The 22,865-nt window shown below is 45.3% G+C and overlaps 2 protein-coding genes across 2 annotated transcripts in view; both read right to left on the bottom strand.

Annotated features, from left to right (window-relative positions):
• The window catches only part of LOC143955451 (uncharacterized), a 30,123-nt gene extending 17,652 nt beyond the window's left edge, over positions 1-12,471 (bottom strand). Inside the window, exon 1 of the mRNA XM_077465495.1 lies at positions 9,089-12,471. Coding sequence (XP_077321621.1) covers positions 9,089-9,853 — 765 coding nt within the window. The 5' untranslated portion in view covers positions 9,854-12,471. The remainder of the gene's footprint in view (positions 1-9,088) is intronic.
• A 103-nt stretch (positions 12,472-12,574) lies between these two features.
• On the bottom strand, positions 12,575-15,345 carry LOC143955938 (uncharacterized). Its single transcript, XM_077466065.1, has 5 exons — positions 15,173-15,345; positions 14,055-14,169; positions 13,221-13,781; positions 12,931-13,140; positions 12,575-12,828 (listed from the first exon to the last, which is right to left on the bottom strand). The coding sequence occupies exons 1-3, from the start codon at positions 15,253-15,255 to the stop codon at positions 13,431-13,433; spliced, it is 549 nt and encodes a 182-aa protein (XP_077322191.1). The 5' UTR covers positions 15,256-15,345; the 3' UTR covers positions 12,575-12,828; positions 12,931-13,140; positions 13,221-13,430.
• Positions 15,346-22,865: the final 7,520 nt, after the last annotated feature.

Genomic DNA, 22,865 nt, shown 5'->3' with positions numbered 1-22,865 from the left:
TAAAATACACACAAAAGGAAAGCAGAGTAATGTACACAGAAAAACAAACAATTCACATTTGCATAAGAACCTGGCAGTGGAACCTCCCATCAATGAGCATAGGAAGGAAGGAAGGTTGTCCTGCCTACACACCACCTTAATTGGAATGGCCCAGCTAAATATGCCGAGGGAGGTGAATTAGTGTTGCCCTTCACCAAATCTGTGATGAGAAGGTCAGGCTCTGCAAGAGTCCCTTGAGGAATGAGGATAACTTCTTCTGAGCTCTCACTCAACACTTCATAGGTCGGTCTCTTGAGACAGAGGGTAACTCTTCACTTTCTCTGTTCCACTGGCTCTTGTACGCTAGGCTCACTATCCTCTTCTTCCTGTTTGACAGTTTCTGCCTCCTGCAGCTCAGTTTCTTTCACTTCTGCTGTGGGTCTTTCTTCATCCACTGTGGAAGAGGGAGACACTTCTGGCCCTCCTGCTGATAGGGAGTGTAAGGGATCACATCTGGGGACAACAGGGGGCTAACAGTCACTTCACCAGATCTGTGTTGGTCCCTAACAAAATTTCTGTGGACCCTGGCAACCGAGGATACACAATGGCCAGTGTGTCAAAGTTCTGAGGCTTCCCAGTCCTCAATGGATCACACGACAACTTGATCCGTAGATGTCCATCACAAGGGTAATCTTCCATTTGAATACCCTGGATCTCTATATCTTCCAACTGTCGCTGGGGTATGTACGACAAAATCCTCTCATAAAAATCTCTGGTCAGCAAGTTCACCTGAGCACCTGAGTTAAGGAGGCATCTTGTGTAAATTCCTTCAACCAAAACAGGCACTACAAAGGGCCTACTAAGTTGGCAGGAGGTCTGGTGGAAGCATTCGGAATAGCAGGTTTGCATGACTGGACTTGTGCTTCCTTCCACTTCCGGCTTTGGGAATGCTGTCTCTCGTGGCGTTTTGGAGGCCGATAGGCACTCCTTACTGAAACGGAATAAACTGCAGGGCTCTACTGTTCTCTTGCAGATTCAGTGAAGGTTCTTCTTGAAGGACCTGGCCTTCTCTCCAACCTTGGGTCACTTCTCTTTGGTTCACTCCAGCCTTCTGTCCTCCTTGGTGGACTAGGACATTCTCACTGGTAGTGGCCTACACCTCCACAGTTTAAGCAAACGTCTTGGGTAATTGACCCTTTTCCAGGTGCTGTAGACGAACCTGGATGCACATTAGGCCCTATAACCCCCTCTCTGGGCGACTCAGTGAATTTCGCTGCCAACATGTTTATAATTTCCATCATCTGGGATGACACCAATATAGGTTTGATTTTTTTCATTTAAATTATAGCTCAGGCTGTCTATGCCATTTTATGAGCAAAGATCGGGTGGATCTTTTTTTATTTTTATTTGATTTTTGGATGCATTGAAATTTAAAAAAGGTGCTTTATTTTATTTCAGATCGACATAGCTATTGAGTTCTCATGTTTATGCACATATGTGGATGCATGTGAGTATATATGCTCTCACTTTGCATCCTACATGGAAATCCCATAGCTTATCTTACAATGTATGGCTATTTTTTATTTGGCATTGTATGTTGTATTCCACGATGATAAATGAAGTGACGTGGTCTTGGTTATTTATTTTTCCCGGCCCGGGTTACTTGGTCACGCCTCCCGGCGCACACTGAGTGGAAACAATTCTAACATGCCTACAATATGCCTTTTCTTGCTCGAGTTGTTTTAGGTCCCACTTCCCGGGTTGATTTGCGTTTCATGGCGGACTGTTTGCGCTTCGAGAGACCGGAAGCGGAAATGGCGCCGCGACGTTGCCCACATATCTGTTTACATTGCGCTTTGATTGTACCAAACGGAAGTGACTTGACTTTTGATTGTACTTTTTGATTGTACCAAACGGAAGTGACTTGACTTTTGATTGTACTTTTTGATTGTACCAAACGGAAGTGACGTCGGACTATTGCCCGCGTCACTTCCGGGTCATTACAATAACAACACCATGTAGCTTTCTCTGCTCGTTACTGTCCGGAGCAAGTTCAAATATGTTAGTTAGATTACGAATGTAAAAAGAATCTAATAACCGGGGTAACTGGCGCTACCTATTTAAAAAAAAAAAAAATATTGACTCTTATTGATGAAGCAAATGAAAAAGAGAAAATAAGGAATGCCAAGAAAAAAATAGACGTAATCTATCTCGCCAGTGATAGTATTCATATGTGTAATCGTACCTAAATAAAGAATGAAACCTCCCTAAGGAAAGTCCACTTATTTCAATCCAAACCCCAAAAAAAAGACACATACAAGAGGCTACTTCCAGAGGTGACATACAATCGCACAGATTCCCTACTGCGACTCCAATGTGACAGTAAGCAGTGTAATAATTAAGGACCATATCCTGAGAACTTAGTATAATCTTGAACAAATCATATATAAATTCTGTGAAAAAACACCAGATTAATATAGAAAAACTTGTACTGAGTGCGACTTTTCCTTAAAATCGCATTAGTGCCACATTATAATAAACCCACCGATCTGTCGGCTGGGAAGAGAAAAATATAATATAAAAAAAAATCTACTCCAATTACTACATGTGAAAAAAAATATATGAATCTAAAAAATATATGAATATATGAAACAAACTCTAATAATTATGTGTAAGTGAGACGTGCAATTGAAAATACCGAATTAGGTGACACTGAGTGGGGTACCTTGCGGGGGAGCACGGAAGTCACTTTGAAGATCACACAAGAAGCACAAAAGTTGCTTTATGAACATTTAATGTTGAATTTGCACTATTGAAGACTTTTTGGAGAGTTGGACTTTTATTTTTATTTTTTTTTATTTTTATTATTTTTTTCTATTTTTGTATTTTTATTTCTATCATTTTTCTAAGGGTCACTATAACACATTTTTTATTTGTATTACTTTTTTCATAGATCCTTTGCTAGTACATATGTTTGGAACTTTTTGCTGTTGAATATGAATTGTGTCACCTAATTCGGTATTTTCAATTGCACGTCTCACTTACACATAATTATTAGAGTTTGTTTTATATATTCATATATTTTTTAGATTCATGTATTTTTTTCACATGTAGTAATTGGAGTAGATTTTTTTTATATTATATTTTTCTCTTCCCAGCCGACAGATCGGTGGGTTTATCATAATGTGGCACTAATGCGATTTTAAGGAAAAGTCGCACTCAGTACAAGTTTTTCTATATTAATCTGGTGTTTTTTCACAGAATTTATATATGATTTGTTCAAGATAATACTAAGTTCTCAGGATATGGTCCTTAATTATTACACTGCTTACTGTCACATTGGAGTCGCAGTAGGGAATCTGTGCGATTGTATGTCACCTCTGGAAGTAGCCTCTTGTACGTGTCTTTTTTTTGGGGTTTGGATTGAAATAAGTGGACTTTCCTTAGGGAGGTTTCATTCTTTATTTAGGTACGATTACACATATGAATACTATCACTGGCGAGATAGATTACGTCTATTTTTTTCTTGGCATTCCTTATTTTCTCTTTTTCATTTGCTTCATCAATAAGAGTCAATATTTGTTTTTTTTTAAATAGGTAGCGCCAGTTACCCCGGTTATTAGATTCTTTTTACTGGTAGAAGAACCCCTAGTGGGTATTTTCTTTTTGTGGGGGGCAGCAACCTATAATTATTTACACATAGAGTACCCATCCTGGATTTGTTGTGTTTTTTTGTCTGTCCAGTACCCAGTGTTGACAAGCGCGGTTTTATCTTTATAACCATTAGATTACGAATGTGGCTTCTCCAAAATATAGGTCACTCAGCCACCAACGGCCTCCCCTTTTTATTTTTATTTCTATTTCTTCTTTTCTTGCGTTCAAGCCCACAATTCGATTTTGTCACCAATCGGGTTATTTACTTCCTGGGTTCGAATAAGAGGCTTGGAACGCACGCGGGGGCGGCCATTTTGGGACTTAAACCGGAAGTGGCCTGTAGTGACACCGGGAGGGGATTTCAATCATCAGAACTATAAAAGTAAGTTGCGCAGCAGTGGAGTGACACCCCAGACGATGTCTAAATGAGACGAAACGCGTTGGGAGGACTCTACTGCTTCTTATTATTTGTAAAGCGTTTTTCTCACTTCTCTAATGTAAGTGTGATTTTACTTTATTAAATTCATTCACTATACGGAATTATGCTATGTGGCCCCATTTCTTCTTGTCCAATATGATCCCATGAATGAGGGTGCGATCTTTCTGGGAGTATTGCTTCCGTGTCCAACTCAGCTTGAACGAGAGAGGAGTTAGCATCAATATCTAAAGCTCATCTTTCCTGATTGAATGATCTTCTATTGATACAATTGAAAAGCGTTTCCGACCCCTGGAGCGTATGCTTATAAGGGTCTGTCACGATCACCCTGGCGTTTCGGCCGTACACAGGAGACTTACCCGTAGAAGCCTGTCGTGGAGAACCCGTCGTTTCCCCTTGACGCGCGCTAAAGCGAACGAACGCACTCGCGTCAACATGAACGAGCGCACGCACACACGTGGGGTCACGAACGGGCGCACGTCTACTCGCGGGGGCACGCTGACCCGTCGTACGACCGTTTTGGCGCCCTAAGGTCTTCTTAAGGCACTTGCTCCATCCCATCTGTGCTGTCCAGTCTACAGCGTGTCCGTGACCTTGCTTTCTGTACCTGTACCTGTTACTTTGGTTCCTGATACCCGGCTTGTTCCTTGACCCTGATCCGTTGCTGCCTGCCTACGACCTCTGCTTGTCTGACCACGTCTCTGCCTCATCCTCTTGTACCTTGCTGATCGATCCCTGCTGACCCGGCCTGCACCTGACCCTGCTGTTCCTGCTTACCCGTTGGGGTTCCTGTATTTCCTGACGTCTACCTGCCCGCCAGTCTATCCACTTGTGCCTGCCTGCTACAGTCAAGTACCATCAGCTCTACCTACTCGCTGTCGGTGCCCTGCTGCTTATCCGGACCGGTCTCCATCCGCCAGGCACTTGTGCCCCCTGAACTTTTGAATACCTGTCTCCATCTCCAGGGGTTCATTAGCCAGGGGATACGAGGGGCCGCTCCCTGCATTCCAGGCTCAACTACTAGGTACGTGACAGGGTCATTGGGAGTCGGTAAGCTCACATCCTTCTTTTGCGTGTGGTGTCAGCACCAGGGTGTTCTTCTTTGGATCGAATATATCACGGATGAAATTAACATTTCAATATTCTTTTGTCTGCACCGAGGGCGAGCACAATTACTATGACCTTTTAACAAAGGACTTCTTCACATTTTTTCTTTGTATTTTTTCTTATTTTATTTTGTTCTGGATGTTGGTTACCTCTATATGTAAATAAGTGTGATATTTAGTCATTATTTAACACATTTTTTCACATTTTTCTTTAGCGCAACACTTTCTGTACACTTACCATCATCTGGGATACCTGCATCTATCTCAGACTTGAGATCCGACGATTCTGCTTCTATGCATAATTTGGGGGTGGCAATGGTGTCCACTTTGGCGATTTGACCATCATCCTTCAGCTGTGACACCTGAGTCTTGAGGAACTTGACTTCTGGGTTGCCACCATCTACACTGGCCACTCTGACTTCGACATCTACTTCTAACTTCTTATTTTTCTAAAAATGGCCTCCTCTTCCTGCATAATCCAGATCAGATCTGGATACTTCAAAATGCCAACATCTTGCTGAGTTCTCAGTAGAACGGCGATGGGATCCAAAGGCTGGGCACCCCACAAGACTTGACTGTGCACGGACCACATCCAACTTCCCGTGGATCCAAAATCTTCTTCAAAAAGAGTTGATGCAAAATCTTATCCAGACACCTCACATAACCAGATCATTTCTCCACTTTGTTCTGGTAAGTATGCTCAAACCGGTACAAGAGGCCTTTTTTCAGTGCGCCCCAAATACATCCTGCAGAATATTCAAGTAGTTTTGAGCTACACAATCTCTCTGGCTGAGCTTCAGATTCCAGATAGCTTCTGATGTAGGACCCCTTAGACCAGGGATGTCCAAACTTTTTTCAAAGAGGGCCAGATTTGATGAACTGAACATGCGCGAGGGCCGACCATTTTGCCTAAAATTCGGTCTAAGTGTGTTCGTCCGAGCACTAATACACGGCCCAACAAGAATTCTCTTGCCTTTGTGGCTGTGTGTGGTGAAGAGATGAACTCAAGTGTATTATTTGGATACACCGTATTTATTGGCGTATAACACGCACCTTCACTTTGAGAGGGAAGCTTCAGGAAAAAATAAATTAAAATTTTAAATAAAGAACTGTGAAGCAAAATAAGGGTCAGTGCCCATCTGCAGACCCACAATTGCCAGGAACGCAGCCCCACCATTGCCGGGAACGCAGCGCCCACCATTGCCGGGAACGCAGCGCCCACCATTGCCGGGAACGCAGCCCCACCACTGCCGGGAACGCAGCCCCACCACTGCCGGGAACGCAGCCCCACCACTGCCGGGAATGCACTCAACAATGCCGGGAATGCACTCAACAATGCCGGGAATGCACTCACCATTGCCGGGAATGCACTCACCATTGCCGGGAATGCAGCCACCATTGCCAGGAATTCACCCTCCATTGCCGGGAATGCAGCCACCATTGCCAGGAATGCAGCCACCATTGCCGGGAATTCACCCTCCATTGCCGGGAATGCAGCCACCATTGCCGGGAATGCAGCCACCATTGCCAGGAATGCAGCCACCATTGCCAGGAATTCACCCACTATTGCCGGGAATGCAGCCACCATTGCCAGGGATGCAGCCACCATTGCCAGGAATTCACCCACCATTGCCGGGAATGCAGCCACCATTGCCAGGAATTCACCCACCATTGCCGGGAATGCAGCCACCATTGCCGGGAATGCAGCCACCATTGCCGGGAATGCAGCCACCATTGCCAGGGATACAGCCACCATTGCCAGGAATGCAGCCACCATTGCCAGGAATGCAGCCACCATTACCATCAGTGCAGCCATGGAGGGCAGGACGAGCGCCAAAGACATCCTACAGGAGAATTTCCTGTTTACACAACGGCCTCTTTAAGAGAAAGTCCCGTCTCCTCTGATGGACAGAACAGTTGTCCAATGGCAGAGATGGGACTTCCTATTACAGCTGCTGTGTAAACAGGAAATTCTCCTCCTGTGTGCACGGCACTCGTCCCGCCTCCTCCCTCCGAGGCGGCCGGACTATATATCTTTTGTGACCCCGGCGCTGGGAGATCGCCGGTGCCACAAAAGATGTATATGTTTAAATAACCAGGCGGGCCGTTCAAAACCGGGCCGCGACTGGCCCGCGGGCCGGACTTTGGACATGCCTGCCTTAGACTCTGTAACTCTGTGCTTCTTGTGGGTCTCCCATTCATTCAGAACTTGGGTGGCCTGGTCCAACCATTCTTGGAAATTGTCCTCCTCTGTAGGCACTGGCTGCCTAGCAGAAAAGGGCCTGAGTTTCTGGTACTCACATCCAGAGCATGTCGGAGTATCTCTTGGCTGCTTGTTTTTTTTCTTTGGGTGGGGGCAACAAACAACTTCCCCCCCACCCGCTGTCTGCTGGTTGGTCCGGCACTTACCCCGTCTAGGTCGTGGGTGGCAGCTCCTGTGTCCTCTCTCCATCATGGCGGTGTTCCGGTGGCTCCTGTCATGCAGCTCCTCCCTCTTCCTCCTAAGCATCCAATAAAATCACCTGTCCTTTCAGGCAATCAGGTGACGGGTCTCAAGACTCCCTTCCAGATTGGTCGGGAGGAGGATCAGTGTGGGAATAGCGAATATTCATTCACTAATGTCACACAAATGGGTGGGCTCGGGGTGCAGACAGCCCACCTTTTTTTGAAGCCTATTAGAACCCCTGGCTCTAAACATATGCTTCAAAAAAACACTCTCACCCCCCCCCCCCCCCATGGTCCAGCGCCCTGTATGTAGATCAGGGGGCCGGACGCATGGATGGGGGACGCCCGTGTGCCCCTAATGGACGGGCCGCCACTGCCCGCTACATATAGCCCCAAAAAGGTTGCAGATGACTGGGTTCCCCACTCTTGTACAGCCAGGCAATAAGCATTTTCAACTTTCATCCGGAGACAAGGAACAGTCTTTGAGCTTGGTTTTTTTTATGTTTTATTATGGGCGATAACTTGGATGGGAAATAGGAATTATGGGATGCCCAGCTTGATAGCAACAAAACCATTCATTACATAGGGAGGAAGTGCACAAAAAAGGTCCATAAAGACATGGATGAGCGAGTTTGGGGTCAAGGAACTTAACTGACCTGCACAGAGTCCTCCCATTGAACATAGTGAAACAAAAGTTACTTCTATAGGAGCAACAAAAGGAAGGAATTTGTCACGGCTGGGTGAATGATTGTGACATTCATCCAACATTTTTTTTTATAAATAAACCCCTAAATGGTTTCAAAACCTTCCACCACAAAATGTACTCAGCCAATGAGAAGGTAATGACTCAATTTCTATTTTTCTCCTGCTATCAATGGCCAATAACGCAATTTTTATTTTAAAAAGGCCTAGAAGACTAACTTTTAAGTGGTGGTGTTAACGTGTTTCGTCCTGGAAGACGACTTGAGTAAAAACAGACCTCTTGCAAGAGTTTACACCACAAAATGTACAAAACTTACTCAGCCAATGAGAAGGTAATGGCTACATTTTTAGTTTAAAAGGCCTAGAGGAACGACTTTTTAAGTGGTGGGGTTAACGTGTTTCGTCCTGGAAGACGAGCTGAGAAAACAGACCTCTTGCAAGAGTTTACACCACAAAATGTACTCAGCCAATGAGAGGTAAGGACTCCATTTTTATTTTTCTCCCGCTATCAATGGCCGACACGGTACAACACTTCATCCATGTCTTTGGTGATCTCTGATCTCCTTATCAACTGTTTCTTCCATGATGAAGATCAGCCATGGAGTATATCTGAGGTGTATATCAGGGTGTGCTTCTTCCGCACATGTCCAGCAACACTCATATACAAGACATTTCCCGCACTCACTAATACACCTCCAGGGTTGTGTGGGACCCCCTGATGTACAGGAAGACAGGACTACAGTGAGGAACAATTCCCTCACTCAGGACAGGAATACGGCTTCTCCTCCATGTGAGATCTCTGATGTCTGTAAAGACTGGACTTCTGTGAAAAACATTTCCCACACGCGTTGCAGGAATATGGCTTCTCCCCCGTGTGCAATCTCTGATGTTTGTAAAGACTGAACGTCCTTGAGAAACATTTTCCGCACTCAGGACAGAAATATGGCTTCTCTCCCGTATGAGTTCTCTGATGTCTGAAAAGATCGCACTTCTGGAAAAAACTTTTCTTGCACTCAGAACAGGAATACGGCTTCTTACCCGTGTGAGATCTCCGGTGTTTGAATAGGGAGGATTTATGAAGGAAACTTTTCTCACACTCAGGACAGGAATAGGTCTCCCTATCCAAGTGCAAAATCTGATGTCTATAAAGATGAGACTTCTCTGAAAAACATTTCCCGAACTCCGAACAGGAAAACGGTTTCTCATCTGTGTGAGATCTCCGATGTCTTTCGGAACTGGACTTGTTTGAAAAACGTTTACCACACTCAGGACAGGAATACGGCTTTTCTCCTGTGTGAAAATACAATGGTCCATCTACACTGTGTGGTGCCGGATGGACATTTGAGGTAGTCGGGTTTTCTCCTGGACTATACTGTGTGATGTCCTCATCTTCTACTTTACAGTCTGGAGACAAAGTGAGACAATCCTCTGAGGTTTTCCTCATCTCCCGTCCATCTACTAAAATAGAAATACAAAGATTATTACTAGACATCAGCTGATTGGTTCCCCTAAACCAGGACTCCGCCCACATCGGGCAGCTTTGTCTCTGAGGATCATTCAAAAGTCATTCAAATTATACATATTATATTCCAGGCCACAGATACGATTACAATTTTAGTATCTACTGACCTAATGATAATTCTGTAATAAGGTAAAAATATAAAGGTTGTGACTTAGGACAAATTATAAGTAGAATTGTTTAACCACTTCAGCCCCGGACCATTTGGCTTATTATTACTAGACACGAGCAGATTGGTTGCCCTAAACCAGGACTCCGCCCACATCAGGCAGCTTTGTCTCTGAGGATCTTACAATTCCCCCCTCAAGGTAACTAGTAAATGGCTCCTCTGATCTCCTACCAGATCATTTCTTTATTCATGGACCTTAGTCAGAGAGGGAGGAAACAACGAGAACTGTCTTCTATAGGAGTGACAGTGATGAGGGGATTATAGGACGAGTGTCCCCTCCCCCTCTATCACTCATTGCCACCTTCCCCAGACCCAGCCACTTCTTCCTAACTGCTGTCCGGAGAAGTCTAGAGCAAACCAGTGGGACCCAGGTACTCCATCTACTGTATGGAGAAGTCTGGCCAGAAGTGATCTTCATGGATGAATTACTGCCAGAAAGCAGGATGTGAAAATAAGACTAAGCCACTCATCTATGCAGGAAAACATAGGAACTGGGAGGGGGCAGAAAATGGCAGAAGGTGCTCTGGACTGAGGAGTCATAATGTGAAATATTTGGCTGTAGCAGGAGGCAGTTTGTTGGTGAAGGGCTGGAAAGCGGTACCACATTGAGTGTCTGCAGCCAACTGTGAAGCATGGTGGAGGTTCCTTGCAGGTTTGGGGCTGCATTTCTGCAAATGGAGTTGGAGATTTGGTCAGGATTAGCCCCTGTACACACGGTCAGAGATTTCCACAACCAAATCCGTCGGATTCTGCCCGTCGGATTTTGTCCGTCGGATCTTGTCCAAAACTGTTGCATACACACGGTCGGACAAAGTTGGCGAAAAATCCGATCTTTCAGAACGTGATGACGTAATTTCGTTACGATGGGACTACATTCAGGCTAGTAGCCAATAGCTTTGATGTAGGAATTTGATCTGAGCATGCGTGGCACTTGGTCCGATCAAAATGCTCTACACATGATCAGATTAGGTCCGACCGGCCCAGTTGGTCGGGAAATATTTCCAACATGTTGGAAAATTGGGTCTGATGGAGATTCGGATGGAATCAGTCCGATGCATACCACACACAGTCGGATTATCCGACCACACGGTCCGATAGGACACATTCCGACGGATTCTCCGACCGTGTGTACAAGGCTTTAGAGTTGGGCCAAACATCCCCTCCCCCCCACGGTTCGGTTTGCGGCAGAACTCTTGAACATCGTAAAAGTTCGGACTTGAACCGCAAACCCTATTAAAGTCTATGGGACCCGAACTTGAAAATTCAAAAGTGCCCATTTTAAAGGCTTATATGCAAGTTATTGGCCGTAATAAGGGTATAGGGGCCCAGGAACGGTCCTGGGGGACATTTAAAAAATAAATACATTTTGCATTGATACAAGGTTGTTTTTAATAGAGGTAGTGATTTTAATGATGCTTAAAGTGAAACAATAAAAAAAGCAAAATTCCTTTAAATATAGTGCCTGTGGGCCTCCTTAGTCTGCCTGTAAAGTGGTGCATCTGTACCATGTATAGAACCCGCTGCAGCAAAACTGACAATTATAAAGAAGAAACAAAAAGACATTTAAATTGATTTTCTCTGCAAGCTTTCTTATTTATTTTGTAAACAACGGCTTGGGGAGCCAGTCTGTACGATGAGGCCACAATGTAGTGTACTGGGAACAAGATTCGAGTTTTGGGCTTTAATTGTGCCCTTCACCAAACAATATCTTCACGATAAAATCAACACCCGCAAAGCTAGGAAGCACAGATTCCACATCCAAAAAACATTTAATCAGCGACATCGGCATCCGGGGCTTGATAGCTGCTGCTAATCCAGGAATGATTAATTTTGAAAAATGTCAGCTGGTCAACGGAGTCTGTGGACAGACACGCTCCTGTTGCAATGACCTGTGACACCCTTTACTATTCCATCATCCCGGTCAGTGGAGGTTGCTGAGAGGTCATGAAATATTTAGCAGGGTAGACATGAAAAGTGAGGAGTGAGGAGAAGAATTGTGTCCCTTTTGTGTGGCTTTCAGATGCTCTTGCCAATAGGCTGAGCGGTGGGAGGTTAAATGCCTTGCTTGCGATCAGCTGCACATGTGCTAAAAAAGGCCCAGACAGTTGAGCTGTGGGAAGTGAGCCAGGAGATAACAGCTCCACAATGTGATGGAATAGGGAGGCTGTTCTCTACTCTTGCAGGATGGCTGCCTCTGGAGGACATCCTGCCTCGTTGGGGTAGTTTCTCCCCCCCCCCCATCATTTTCCTTCTCTACTCTATCCGACACCCAAGTCTTCATCATCGGCATTCCCTGAATTCTGAAGAGCAAAATTTGGATTTATCTGTTTCGGGAAGTGTGGTGCAGGAATTCAATGTTATTGAGATCATGGACTGAGCTTCTTATAAACTGTTCTGTTGTCTGATTGAGTGGCTCTTCTCTTATAGAGAGCTGAACTTTCCGATCCATTATTACCGGTATATGGCAGATAGCACAGAGCTCAGCACAAGGTAGGGGGGGGGGGGGGGGGGGTTATCTGATAGAAACGAAGATCTAAAGAGCAGAACGGGGAACACAGGTGAGGAACACGACCATTACCATGGTATTACAGGCTGATATCACCCAGTCCACACCCTAACCTGGACCAATCAGTGAGCAGTATGGGTGGAGGGATGTATTTAGTGTTAATGACCCACCTGTGCTGATCTCTGTAGGAGTGTCCTCCTCTATAAATGTCCCCGTTATTCCATCCTCCTCCATAGACTGCTGATCATCCCTCACATACCTCTCTTCTTCTTCTGATTTCACCTCAACTTTTATATCTGTCAGATCTTCACCCTAAAACAAGAAAATGAGAGAGAATAAGATCTTGTACAGAATACATCTTATTCATCATCTTGTTGAGTCACTTTTGTGTTCTAGATGGTTTATTCCACCAACCTTGTAATAGTGAGAGATAATGTGACCTTCCTGTGTGGAATCCCGGGAATACAGAGGGTGGAGACATCTCTGTGGTGGGTTTCTGTAATTAGGTGGCTCCATCATGGGAGCATTGTGTCCTTCAGAAGGCTTTTTCGTCACTCCATACTCCTCATCATACTCTTGAAACCATTCTTTAACAAGAATATTATCACCCCTGAGGTTTCCACTCTGAGTTTATAATAAAACATTCATTGTAACAAACATGATTGTGTATAAATCATAACTATCAGTAATTGTTCCTCATCTACCTGATGATGGTGGGGGATGGTGTGACCTTCCTGTGTGGAATCCCGGGAATACAGAGGACGGGGACATCTCTCTGGTGGGTTCCCATTACTGGATCCATCTGTAGGAAACACACACACTGACTGAATACATTGTTTCTATGTGTTTATCAGATGATGGGGGATCTAGGTGGAGCCTCCGTACTGCTCTCTCCTTTACAATAAAGTCTCCTCTTACCCGGTGATGTGAGGGGCGGCTGATTGGCCATCATGACGTCCTTGTAGAGATCCTTGTGTCCTTCTAAATACTCCCACTCCTCCATGGAGAAATAGACAGTGACATCCTGACACCTTATAGGAACCTGACACACACAATGATACAGTCACCACCCAGACACATCCCTTGTCTGTTACTGGATAATGTCCCAGAATTCCCAGAATCCTCCTCACCTCTCCTGTCAGCAGCTCCATCATCTTCTTGGTGACTTCTAGAATCTTCTCCATGTTGTGTCTCTCAGGTTTTAGGGAGTCACATGGAGGCACTGTGATGGTCATATGATCACCGGACTTCACAAGAGGAAATCTCTGTATTGGGGAACCAATAGGAACATCATGTTAGAATCCCAGAATCCTCCTCACCTCTCCGGTCAGGTCTGTGTTTTATTAATAGAGATAAGAGTGATGTCATGTGACCTCCCAGAATCCTCCTCACCTCTCCGGTCAGGTCTGTGTTTTATTAATAGAGATAAGAGTGATGTCATGTGACCTCCCAGAATCCTCCTCACCTCTCCGGTCAGGTCTGTGTTTTATTAATAGAGATAAGAGTGATGTCATGTGACCTCCCAGAATCCTCCTCACCTCTCCGGTCAGCAGGTAGATGATCTCCAGGGTGAGGTTTAGTATCTTCTCAGTCATGTGACTCCGGTCCTCCTCCATCCTCATTGGTGCCGTCATGTGATCTACGTGCTTTTCTCTGTAGACGAATAGCGGAGACTTATCTGGACTGCATTGATTGTATAATATTAGGATAGCAATAAAACAATTGAGGAGAGAAGGACTGAAGAATTTCGTTAAAATTTTAGGTCAATGATGTTACGAGCATTCCTGCCAATATACTATATTACCAAAAGTATTGGGACAGCCCCCACTTTACACGCACATGAACTGTAATGACATCTTAGTCCGGAGGGTTCAATATTGAATTGACCCTTGGCAGCTATAACAGCTTCAACTCTTCTGGGAAGGCCGTCCACAAGGTTTAGGAGGGTGTCTACGGGAATGTTTGACCGTTCTTCCAGAAGCGCATTTGTGTGGTCAGGCACTAATGTTGGATGATATAATCCCCCCTCCACCGCATGATGTGGAGGGGTGGCTCAATACTATTGTCAAAATAGTGTGGATGAACGAGTTCATAGGCAGGTGTCCCAATACTTTTGACCATATAGTGCATGTGTACTCACAGCTGCAGGGCTGGAAATTTGGTGGCCACAGCTGATTGGGTGGCACGGAAAACTTTTTCCGTGTTCAGTGTGAAGCCAAGTTTGGATGAAACGTGCGCTCATCCCGAGTGAGTACCTACCTAATCCCCTTACTGGTTGAAATCAAAACCCCCACCTCCACCGACATTACTGGCTGCTGACCAGGGTCAAAGGCTGTGCAGAGCATTCTGGGTGAGCACCAAAATAAATCAATCAAAAATTGAGGCTAAATTCACATCCTGGAAATTAGGCCGCAATTTAAGTAGAACCCGAATCTGAATCTCATCCATCATTGCAAGAGACTGCTAAGGGAAGAAGGAGACCAATCTCCAATACGAAGGTTCCGTAACCCTGTATGGGGTAATCTAGGTTTTCACACTATATATATGTGTGTATCATCATCTGCTGGAGATAAAAGACGTCACAGTGACTATGGAGGAAGAGGACGGACATGACGGGGGGGTTACTGGGTGTAAATAGAAAATAAGATCTTATTACCTCCTCTGCTGCCAGTTCCAGCGACGTCTCCTATCTACTTCCAATTCAACTCTCACCCGAAACTTCCTTTTTAAACCTGACATCACTTCCTGTCTTCCATAGAGACTTCCTGTCTGGGTAGAAGTGAGATCACCACCTTGTGGAGCTCAGAGGAACTGCATCCCCGAAAAACATCTCGTAGTGTGAACACGCCCTTGTGCCGTGTGTATGTACTGTATTTCCTTATAGATGGGGGTCATCTCCACTCCCACCAAGGGGTATAGAAATATATTACTGCCTAGTACAGCCTTTCTCAGCCAGGGTTCCTCCAAAGGTTTCTAGGGGCTTCTTGAAAATTGGAATAGTTGCCGTCTCTCACTCAGGATAAGCTTTGGGTTCAGATGGACCGTGAATTTCGACTCAACCAGTGTTCTTCCAAAGGTCACCAGGAGATGTTTGAGAGATGAACAGTTTCTGTTTCTCAGTGGGGATGAGCTTTGGGGTTTGGTTGACAATGAGTTTGACCCAAACCCAAGCTGTTCATAATTCATCCAACGGGCAAAATAAAACGGTCGGATTTGGCTAGTGCCTTCTCCCACCCAACCTTCGGCTTTAGGGCACTAAAATCATCATAGTTTCATAGTGAGGTTGAATAAAGACACCAGCCCATCCAGTTCAACCTGAGTGAGTGTCTACAATTGTCCCTATCCCCGTACACTGCACACTCACATCGGTCCCTACCCTCAAGGAGCCCACACTATCACTACCGCCAGTAAATGACAGCTTTCTGTCCACTCGCCGGCTTATTTCACATTGTAAACAAGCTTGAGGGTTTTCCAGGTGACATCATGTAAACATAGATGGGGTCATCTCCACTCCCACCATGGGGTATATATATATATATATATATATATAGAGATCTATCTATCCATAGAGATGCCACTACCCATGAAAGGGTTGCAGAAGACTGGGTTCCCCATTCCCCACAGCCAGAAAACAAGCATTTTCTACTTTTATCCAGACACAAGGAACAGTCTTTAAGCTTGTTCTTTTTTTATTATGTGTAATAACTTGGACAGGAAATAGGAATCACGGGATGTCCAGCTTCATAGCAACAAAACCTGGGATAACTTCCTCCCTCTGTACACGGTCTACAACTGTTAGACATGTGCAAAAGGAAAAAATTCGTTTAGTTTCATTTTAATTCGTTAATTCATTAATTTCGTTGAGTTATATTCGTTAACTTCCTTAAATTCGTTTTCGGATTTCGTTTCGTTTTCTACCGAATTCGAAAAATCGGCCGCATTCGAAAATATTTCAACCAAATTCGAAAATATTTCTACCGGATTCGAAATGATTTCAACCACATTCGAAAATATTTTGTGACCCGACTTTAGGGCCATGTATCTCGGGGTCACTTGGTGCTAGAAACTCCAAATTTGGATATGTTGTAGTGCTAGTACTATTGTGTTTGTATACCAAATTTGGGGTTTCTAGCTGTAAGTGACCCCGAGATATGTGGCCCCAAAATCGGGTCGCAAAATGTTATTCTCTGCTCTAATAACTAATAACATTTTGCGACCCGATTTTGGGGCCACATATCTCGGGGTCACTTATAGCTAGAAACCCCAAATTTCGTATGCAAACACAATAATACTAGCACTAGGCTTGTGCAATTCGTTTCGTAACGAATCGAAATTCGACCGAATTTTGCATCTTTCGGACATTCGGATGCATCCGAATGTCCGAATAAAAAAATAACAAATTACAACGAATACGAAAGAAATATAACGAATGAATTCGAATGAATTCGACATGATTTGAAATTATTTCAACCGCATTCGAAAATATTTCAACTGCATTCGAAATTATTTCAACTGCATTCGAAATTATTTCAACATAATTCAACATTATTTCAACCGCATTCGAAAATATTTTGTGACCCAAATTTAGGGCCATGTATCTCGGGGTCACTTGGTGCTAGACACTTCAAATTTGGATATGTTATAGTGCTAGTATTATTGTGTTTGCATTCTCTGCTCTAATAACTAATAACATTTTGCGACCCGATTTTGGGGCCACATATCTCGGGGTCACTTATAGCTAGAAACCCTAAATTTGGTATGCAAACACAATAGTACTAGCACTATAACATATCCAAATTTGAAGTGTCTAGCACCAAGTGACCCCAAGATACATGGCCCTAAATTCGGGTCACAAAATATTTTCGAATGCGGTTGAAATAATGTTGAATTATGTTGAAATAATTTCGAATGCGGTTGAAATAATTTCGAATCATGTCGAATTCATTCGAATTCATTCGTTATATTTCTTTCGTATTCGTTGTAATTTGTTATTTTTTTATTCGGACATTCGGATGCATCCGAATGTCCGAAAGATGCAAAATTCGGCCGAATTTCGATTCGTTACGAAACAAATTGCACAAGCCTAACAACTGTCCCTCTCCTGAACACTGGCAGTCTCTGATAGAAAAAAGATGCAAAAGTCCCTAACGCCATGTACACACGACCGGACTTTTCGAAGGACTGAATTCCGTTGGACTTTTTTTCGACTGACTTCCGTAGAATCGGACTTGTCTACACACAATCACACCAAAGTCCGACAGATTCAACCGCGATGACGTACGACCGGACTAGAATAAGGAAGTTCATAGCCAGTAGCCAATAGCTGCCCTAGCGCCGGTTTTCGTCCGTCGGACTAGCATACAGACTAACTGATTTTTCGACCGGAACTCGAGTCCGTCGGAAAGATTTGAAACATGTTCTAAATCTAAAATCTGTCTGATTTTTCGACAGCAAAGGTCCGATGAAGCCCCAACACACCGTCAAGTTGTCCGACGGATTTGTTCCGTGGAAGCCTTGCTGTCGAAAAGTCCGGCCGCGTGTGTGCACGGCATTAAGGTTCAGGAACGACCAGTGCCTTAGAAGTAGCACAAAGTGTTGAAGGCTGCATTCTGGAGTAACTCCAACTCCCCTGTTAGAAAGTGATCCCAGTTCTACTGACTGCAGGAAATACTAGCCCATCTGGCTGCTTCTACAGCAGCCCACCCCGGCTGCTCAGAAAATCTCCCATGGCCTTCCAGAAAAGATGGGGAAGTCCTTGACTGTGCTGATTTACTAACACTGTCCTTCTTGCTCCCGCTGCTTCGTAGGTAAGATTCCTTTAAAACTGCAATGATCATCCCAAGCCCCCCCCCCCCCCTCCCCAGACCAGGGGATCCCATCAAGGGCCACCGACAGTCTCCTCAGCACTTCATCTTCCACCCGACTCCCCTGCTAGCGTGACACATCCATATTTAATGGCTGGCTCAGCCATCATGCCAGGCCCCCTGCCTGGGGTTTGGCTAAACTCCCCCTACGTATGCAGAACAACCCTCCCGGTCTCCACCCTCCAGCTTCTAGAAATTTCTCCAAAACTTCCACAACAATGGGGATGCACCAGAGACCTCCAGCCTGACCTGCAGTAAACCCAGGACCCATGACCTAATTAAGACTCACAAGTTAAACATGAGCCAAAAACATACATTTGCCTACACTTACATTAGTTGCACACTAGAGGGTATATACGCTCACAATATTAGGTACACCTTACTAGTACCAGGTTGGACCCCCTTTTGCCTTCATTCTTCATGGCATACTGTACATACAACAAAGTGTTGGAAACGTTCCTCAGAGATTTTGGTCCATAGTGATATGATAGCATCACGCAGTGGCTGCTATCATGTCACTATGTGCTCTATTGGATGAGATGTGGTGAGTGTGGAGGCCATTGGAGGACAGGGACCTCATTGTCCAGTGGTGAGATGATTGGAGGACAGGGACCTCATTGTCCAGTGGTGAGATGATTGGAGGACAGGGACCTCGTTGTCCAGTGGTGAGATGATTGGAGGACAGGGACCTCGTTGTCCAGTGGTGAGATGATTGGAGGACAGGGAACTCATTGTCCATTGGTGAGATGATTGGAGGACAGGGACCTCGTTGTCCAGTGGTGAGATGATTGGAAGACAGGGAACTCATTGTCCATTGGTGAGATGATTGGAGGACAGGGACCTCGTTGTCCAGTGGTGAGATGATTGGAGGACAGGGGCCTCATTGTCCAGTGGTGAGATGATTGGAGGACAGGGACCTTATTGTCCATTGGTGAGATGATTGGAGGACAGGGACCTCATTGTCCAGTGGTGAGATGATTGGAGGACAGGGACCTCGTTGTCCAGTGGTGAGATGATTGGAGGACAGGGACCTCATTGTCCAGTGGTGAGATGATTGGAGGACAGGGACCTCGTTGTCCAGTGGTGAGATGATTGGAGGACAGGGACCTCGTTGTCCAGTGGTGAGATGATTGGAGGACAAGGACCTCGTTGTCCAGTGGTGAGATGATTGGAGGACAGGGAACTCATTGTCCAGTGGTGAGATGATTGGAGGACAAGGACCTCGTTGTTTAGTGGTGAGATGATTGGAGGACAGGGACCTCATTGTCCAGTGGTGAGATGATTGGAGGACAGGGACCTCATTGTCCAGTGGTGAGATGATTGGAGGACAGGGACCTCATTGTCCAGTGGTGAGATGATTGGAGCTTTATGACTTTGGTGCATTATCCTGCTGGAAGGAGCCATCAGAAGTTGGGGACACTGTAGTCATAAAGGGATGGATATGATCAGCAACACTAGTCAGATAGCCCGTGGCGATTAAACCATGCTCAATGGGTACTAAGGGGCCCAGAGTGTGCCCACCATTACTCCACCACCACCAGCCTGAAGCGGTGAAACAAGTCAGGATGGATCCATGCGCCAAATTCTGACCCCACCATCTGAATGTCGGAGCTGAAATCCAGACTCATCAGACCAGGCAACGTTTTTCCAATCTTCTATTGTGCAATTTTGGTGATTCTGTGCCAATTGTAGCCTCAGTTTCCTGTTCTTAGTTGACAGGAGTGGCACCCGGTGTGGTCTTCGGCTGCTGTAGCCCATCTGCTTCAAGGTTGGATGTGTTGTGCGTTCAGAGATGGTATTCTGCATACCTTGGGTGTAACGAGTGGTGGAGTTACTGTTGTCTTTCTATCACCTGGAACCAGTCTGCCCATTCTCCTCTGACCTCAACCAGGCATTTTCCTCCACACAACTGCCGCTCACTGGATATTTTCTCTTTTTCCCACCATTCTCTGTAATCCCCAGAAGATGGTTGTGTGAAAATCCCAGAAATCCTCAGACCAGCCCGTCTGCCACCAACAACGATGCCACGTTCAAAGTCACTTCAATCACCTTTCTTCCCCCATTCTGATGCTCGTGCTTCACCCCATCTAGATGCCTAAATTGAGTTGCTGCCGTGTGATTGGCTGATTAGCAACTTGTGTTACCAAGGAATTGAACAGGTGTACCTAATAAAGTGGCCGGTGAGTGTATATTACTGCCTAGTCCAGCCTTTCTCAGGCAGGGCTCCTCCAAAGATCTCTAGGGGTTCCTTGAGCAACAAACAATTTCTGTCTCTCAGTAATAACTGACATCAATGATCTGCAAGGGCGGTGTTCTTCCCACTGTGGTTGATGTAAGAACGTCCTTCTCCCATTGGTCACCAATGTAAGGGACCACTATACTGATATAAGGGGTCCTTCATCCATTGTTCACCAATGTAAAGGATCACTACACTGACCACTTATATAAGGGGGTCCTTCTCCTACTGGACACCAATGTAAGACACCACTAACATAATGGGGACCTTCTCCCATTGGTCACCAATGTAAAGGACCACTACACTGACCACTGATATAAGGGGGTCCTTTTCCTGCTGAACACCAATGTAAGGGACCACTACACTGACCACTGATACAAGGGGTCCTTCTCCCATTGATCACCAATGTAAGGGACCACTACACTGACCACTGATACAAGGGGTCCTTCTCCCACTGATCACCAATGTAAGGGACCACTACGCTGACCACTGATACAAGGGGTCCTTCTCCCACTGATCACCAATGTAAGGGACCACTACGCTGACCACTGATATAAGGGGTCCTTCTCCTACTGGACACCAATGTAAAGGACCACTACACTGACCACTGATATAAGGAGGTCCTTCTCCCACTGGACACCAATGTAAGAGACCACTAACATAATGGGGACCTTCTCCCATTGGTCACCAATGTAAAGGACCACTACGCTGACCACTGATATAAGGGGTCCTTCTCCTACTGGACCCCAATGTAAGGGACCACTACACTGACCACTGATACAAGGGGTCCTTCATCCATTGGTCACCAATGTAAAGGATCACTACACAGACCACTGATATAAGGGGTCCTTCTCCTACTGGACACCAATGTAAGAGACCACTACACTGACCACTGATACAAGGGGTCCTTCATCCATTGGTCACCAATGTAAAGGATCACTACACTGACCACTGATATAAGGGGGTCCTTCTCCCATTGGTCACCAATGTAAAGGACCACTACACTGACCACTGATATAAGGAGGTCCTTCTCCTACTGGACACCAATGTAAGAAACCACAAACATAATGGGGACCTTCTCCCATTGGTCACCAATGTAAAGGACCACTACGCTGACCACTGATATAAGGAGGTCCTTCTCCTACTGGACACCAAATGTAAGAGACCACTAACATAATGGGGACCTTCTCCCATTGGTCACCAATGTAAAGGACCACTACACTGACCACTGATATAAGGAGGTCCTTCTCCTATTGGACACCAATGTAAGAGACCACAAACATAATGGGGTCCTTCTCCCATTGGTCACCAATGTAAAGGACCACTACGCTGACCACTGATCTAAAGAGGTCCTTCTCCTACTGGAGACCAAATGTAAGAGACCACTAACATAATGGGGACCTTCTCCCTTTGGTCACCAATGTAAAGGACCACTATGCTGACCACTGATATAAGGAGGTCCTTCTCCTACTGGACACCAATGTAAAGGATCACTACACTGACCACTGATATAAGGGGTCCTTCTCCCATTGGTCACCAATGTAAAGGACCACTACACTGACCACTGATATAAGGGGTCCTTCTCCTACTGGACACCAATGTAAAGGATCACTACACTGACCACTGATATAAGGGGTCCTTCTCCCATTGGTCACCAATGTAAAGGACCACTACACTGACCACTGATATAAGGGGTCCTTCTCCTACTGGACACCAATGTAAGAGACCACTACACTGACCACTGATACAAGGGGTCCTTCATCCATTGGTCACCAATGTAAAGGATCACTACACTGACCACTGATATAAGGGGTCCTTCTCCCATTGGTCACCAATGTAAAGGACCACTACACTGACCACTGATATAAGGAGGTCCTTCTCCTACTGGACACCAATGTAAGAGACCACTACACTGACCACTGATACAAGGGGTCCTTCATCCATTGGTCACCAATGTAAAGGATCACTACACTGACCACTGATATAAGGGGTCCTTCTCCCATTGGTCACCAATGTAAAGGACCACTACACTGACCACTGATATAAGGAGGTCCTTCTCCTACTGGACACCAATGTAAGAGACCACAAACATAATGGGGACCTTCTCCCATTGGTCACCAATGTAAAGGACCACTACACTGACCACTGATATAAGGGGGTCCATATCCCATTAAGAAATGGGATGCAGACCCAGCAGCTTTCCTCATTAGAACATTGATAGAGCTCCTCCCATTGGACATAGTGAAGCA

This window comes from Lithobates pipiens, unplaced genomic scaffold (genome assembly GCF_037356315.1).
Source record: "Lithobates pipiens isolate NorthernLeopardFrog02 unplaced genomic scaffold, aLitPip1_a1.2 Scaffold_35, whole genome shotgun sequence".
Taxonomy (NCBI): domain Eukaryota; kingdom Metazoa; phylum Chordata; class Amphibia; order Anura; family Ranidae; genus Lithobates; species Lithobates pipiens.
Note: the sequence above shows the minus strand (reverse complement) of the source record. Positions and strands in the feature narration are given on the sequence as shown.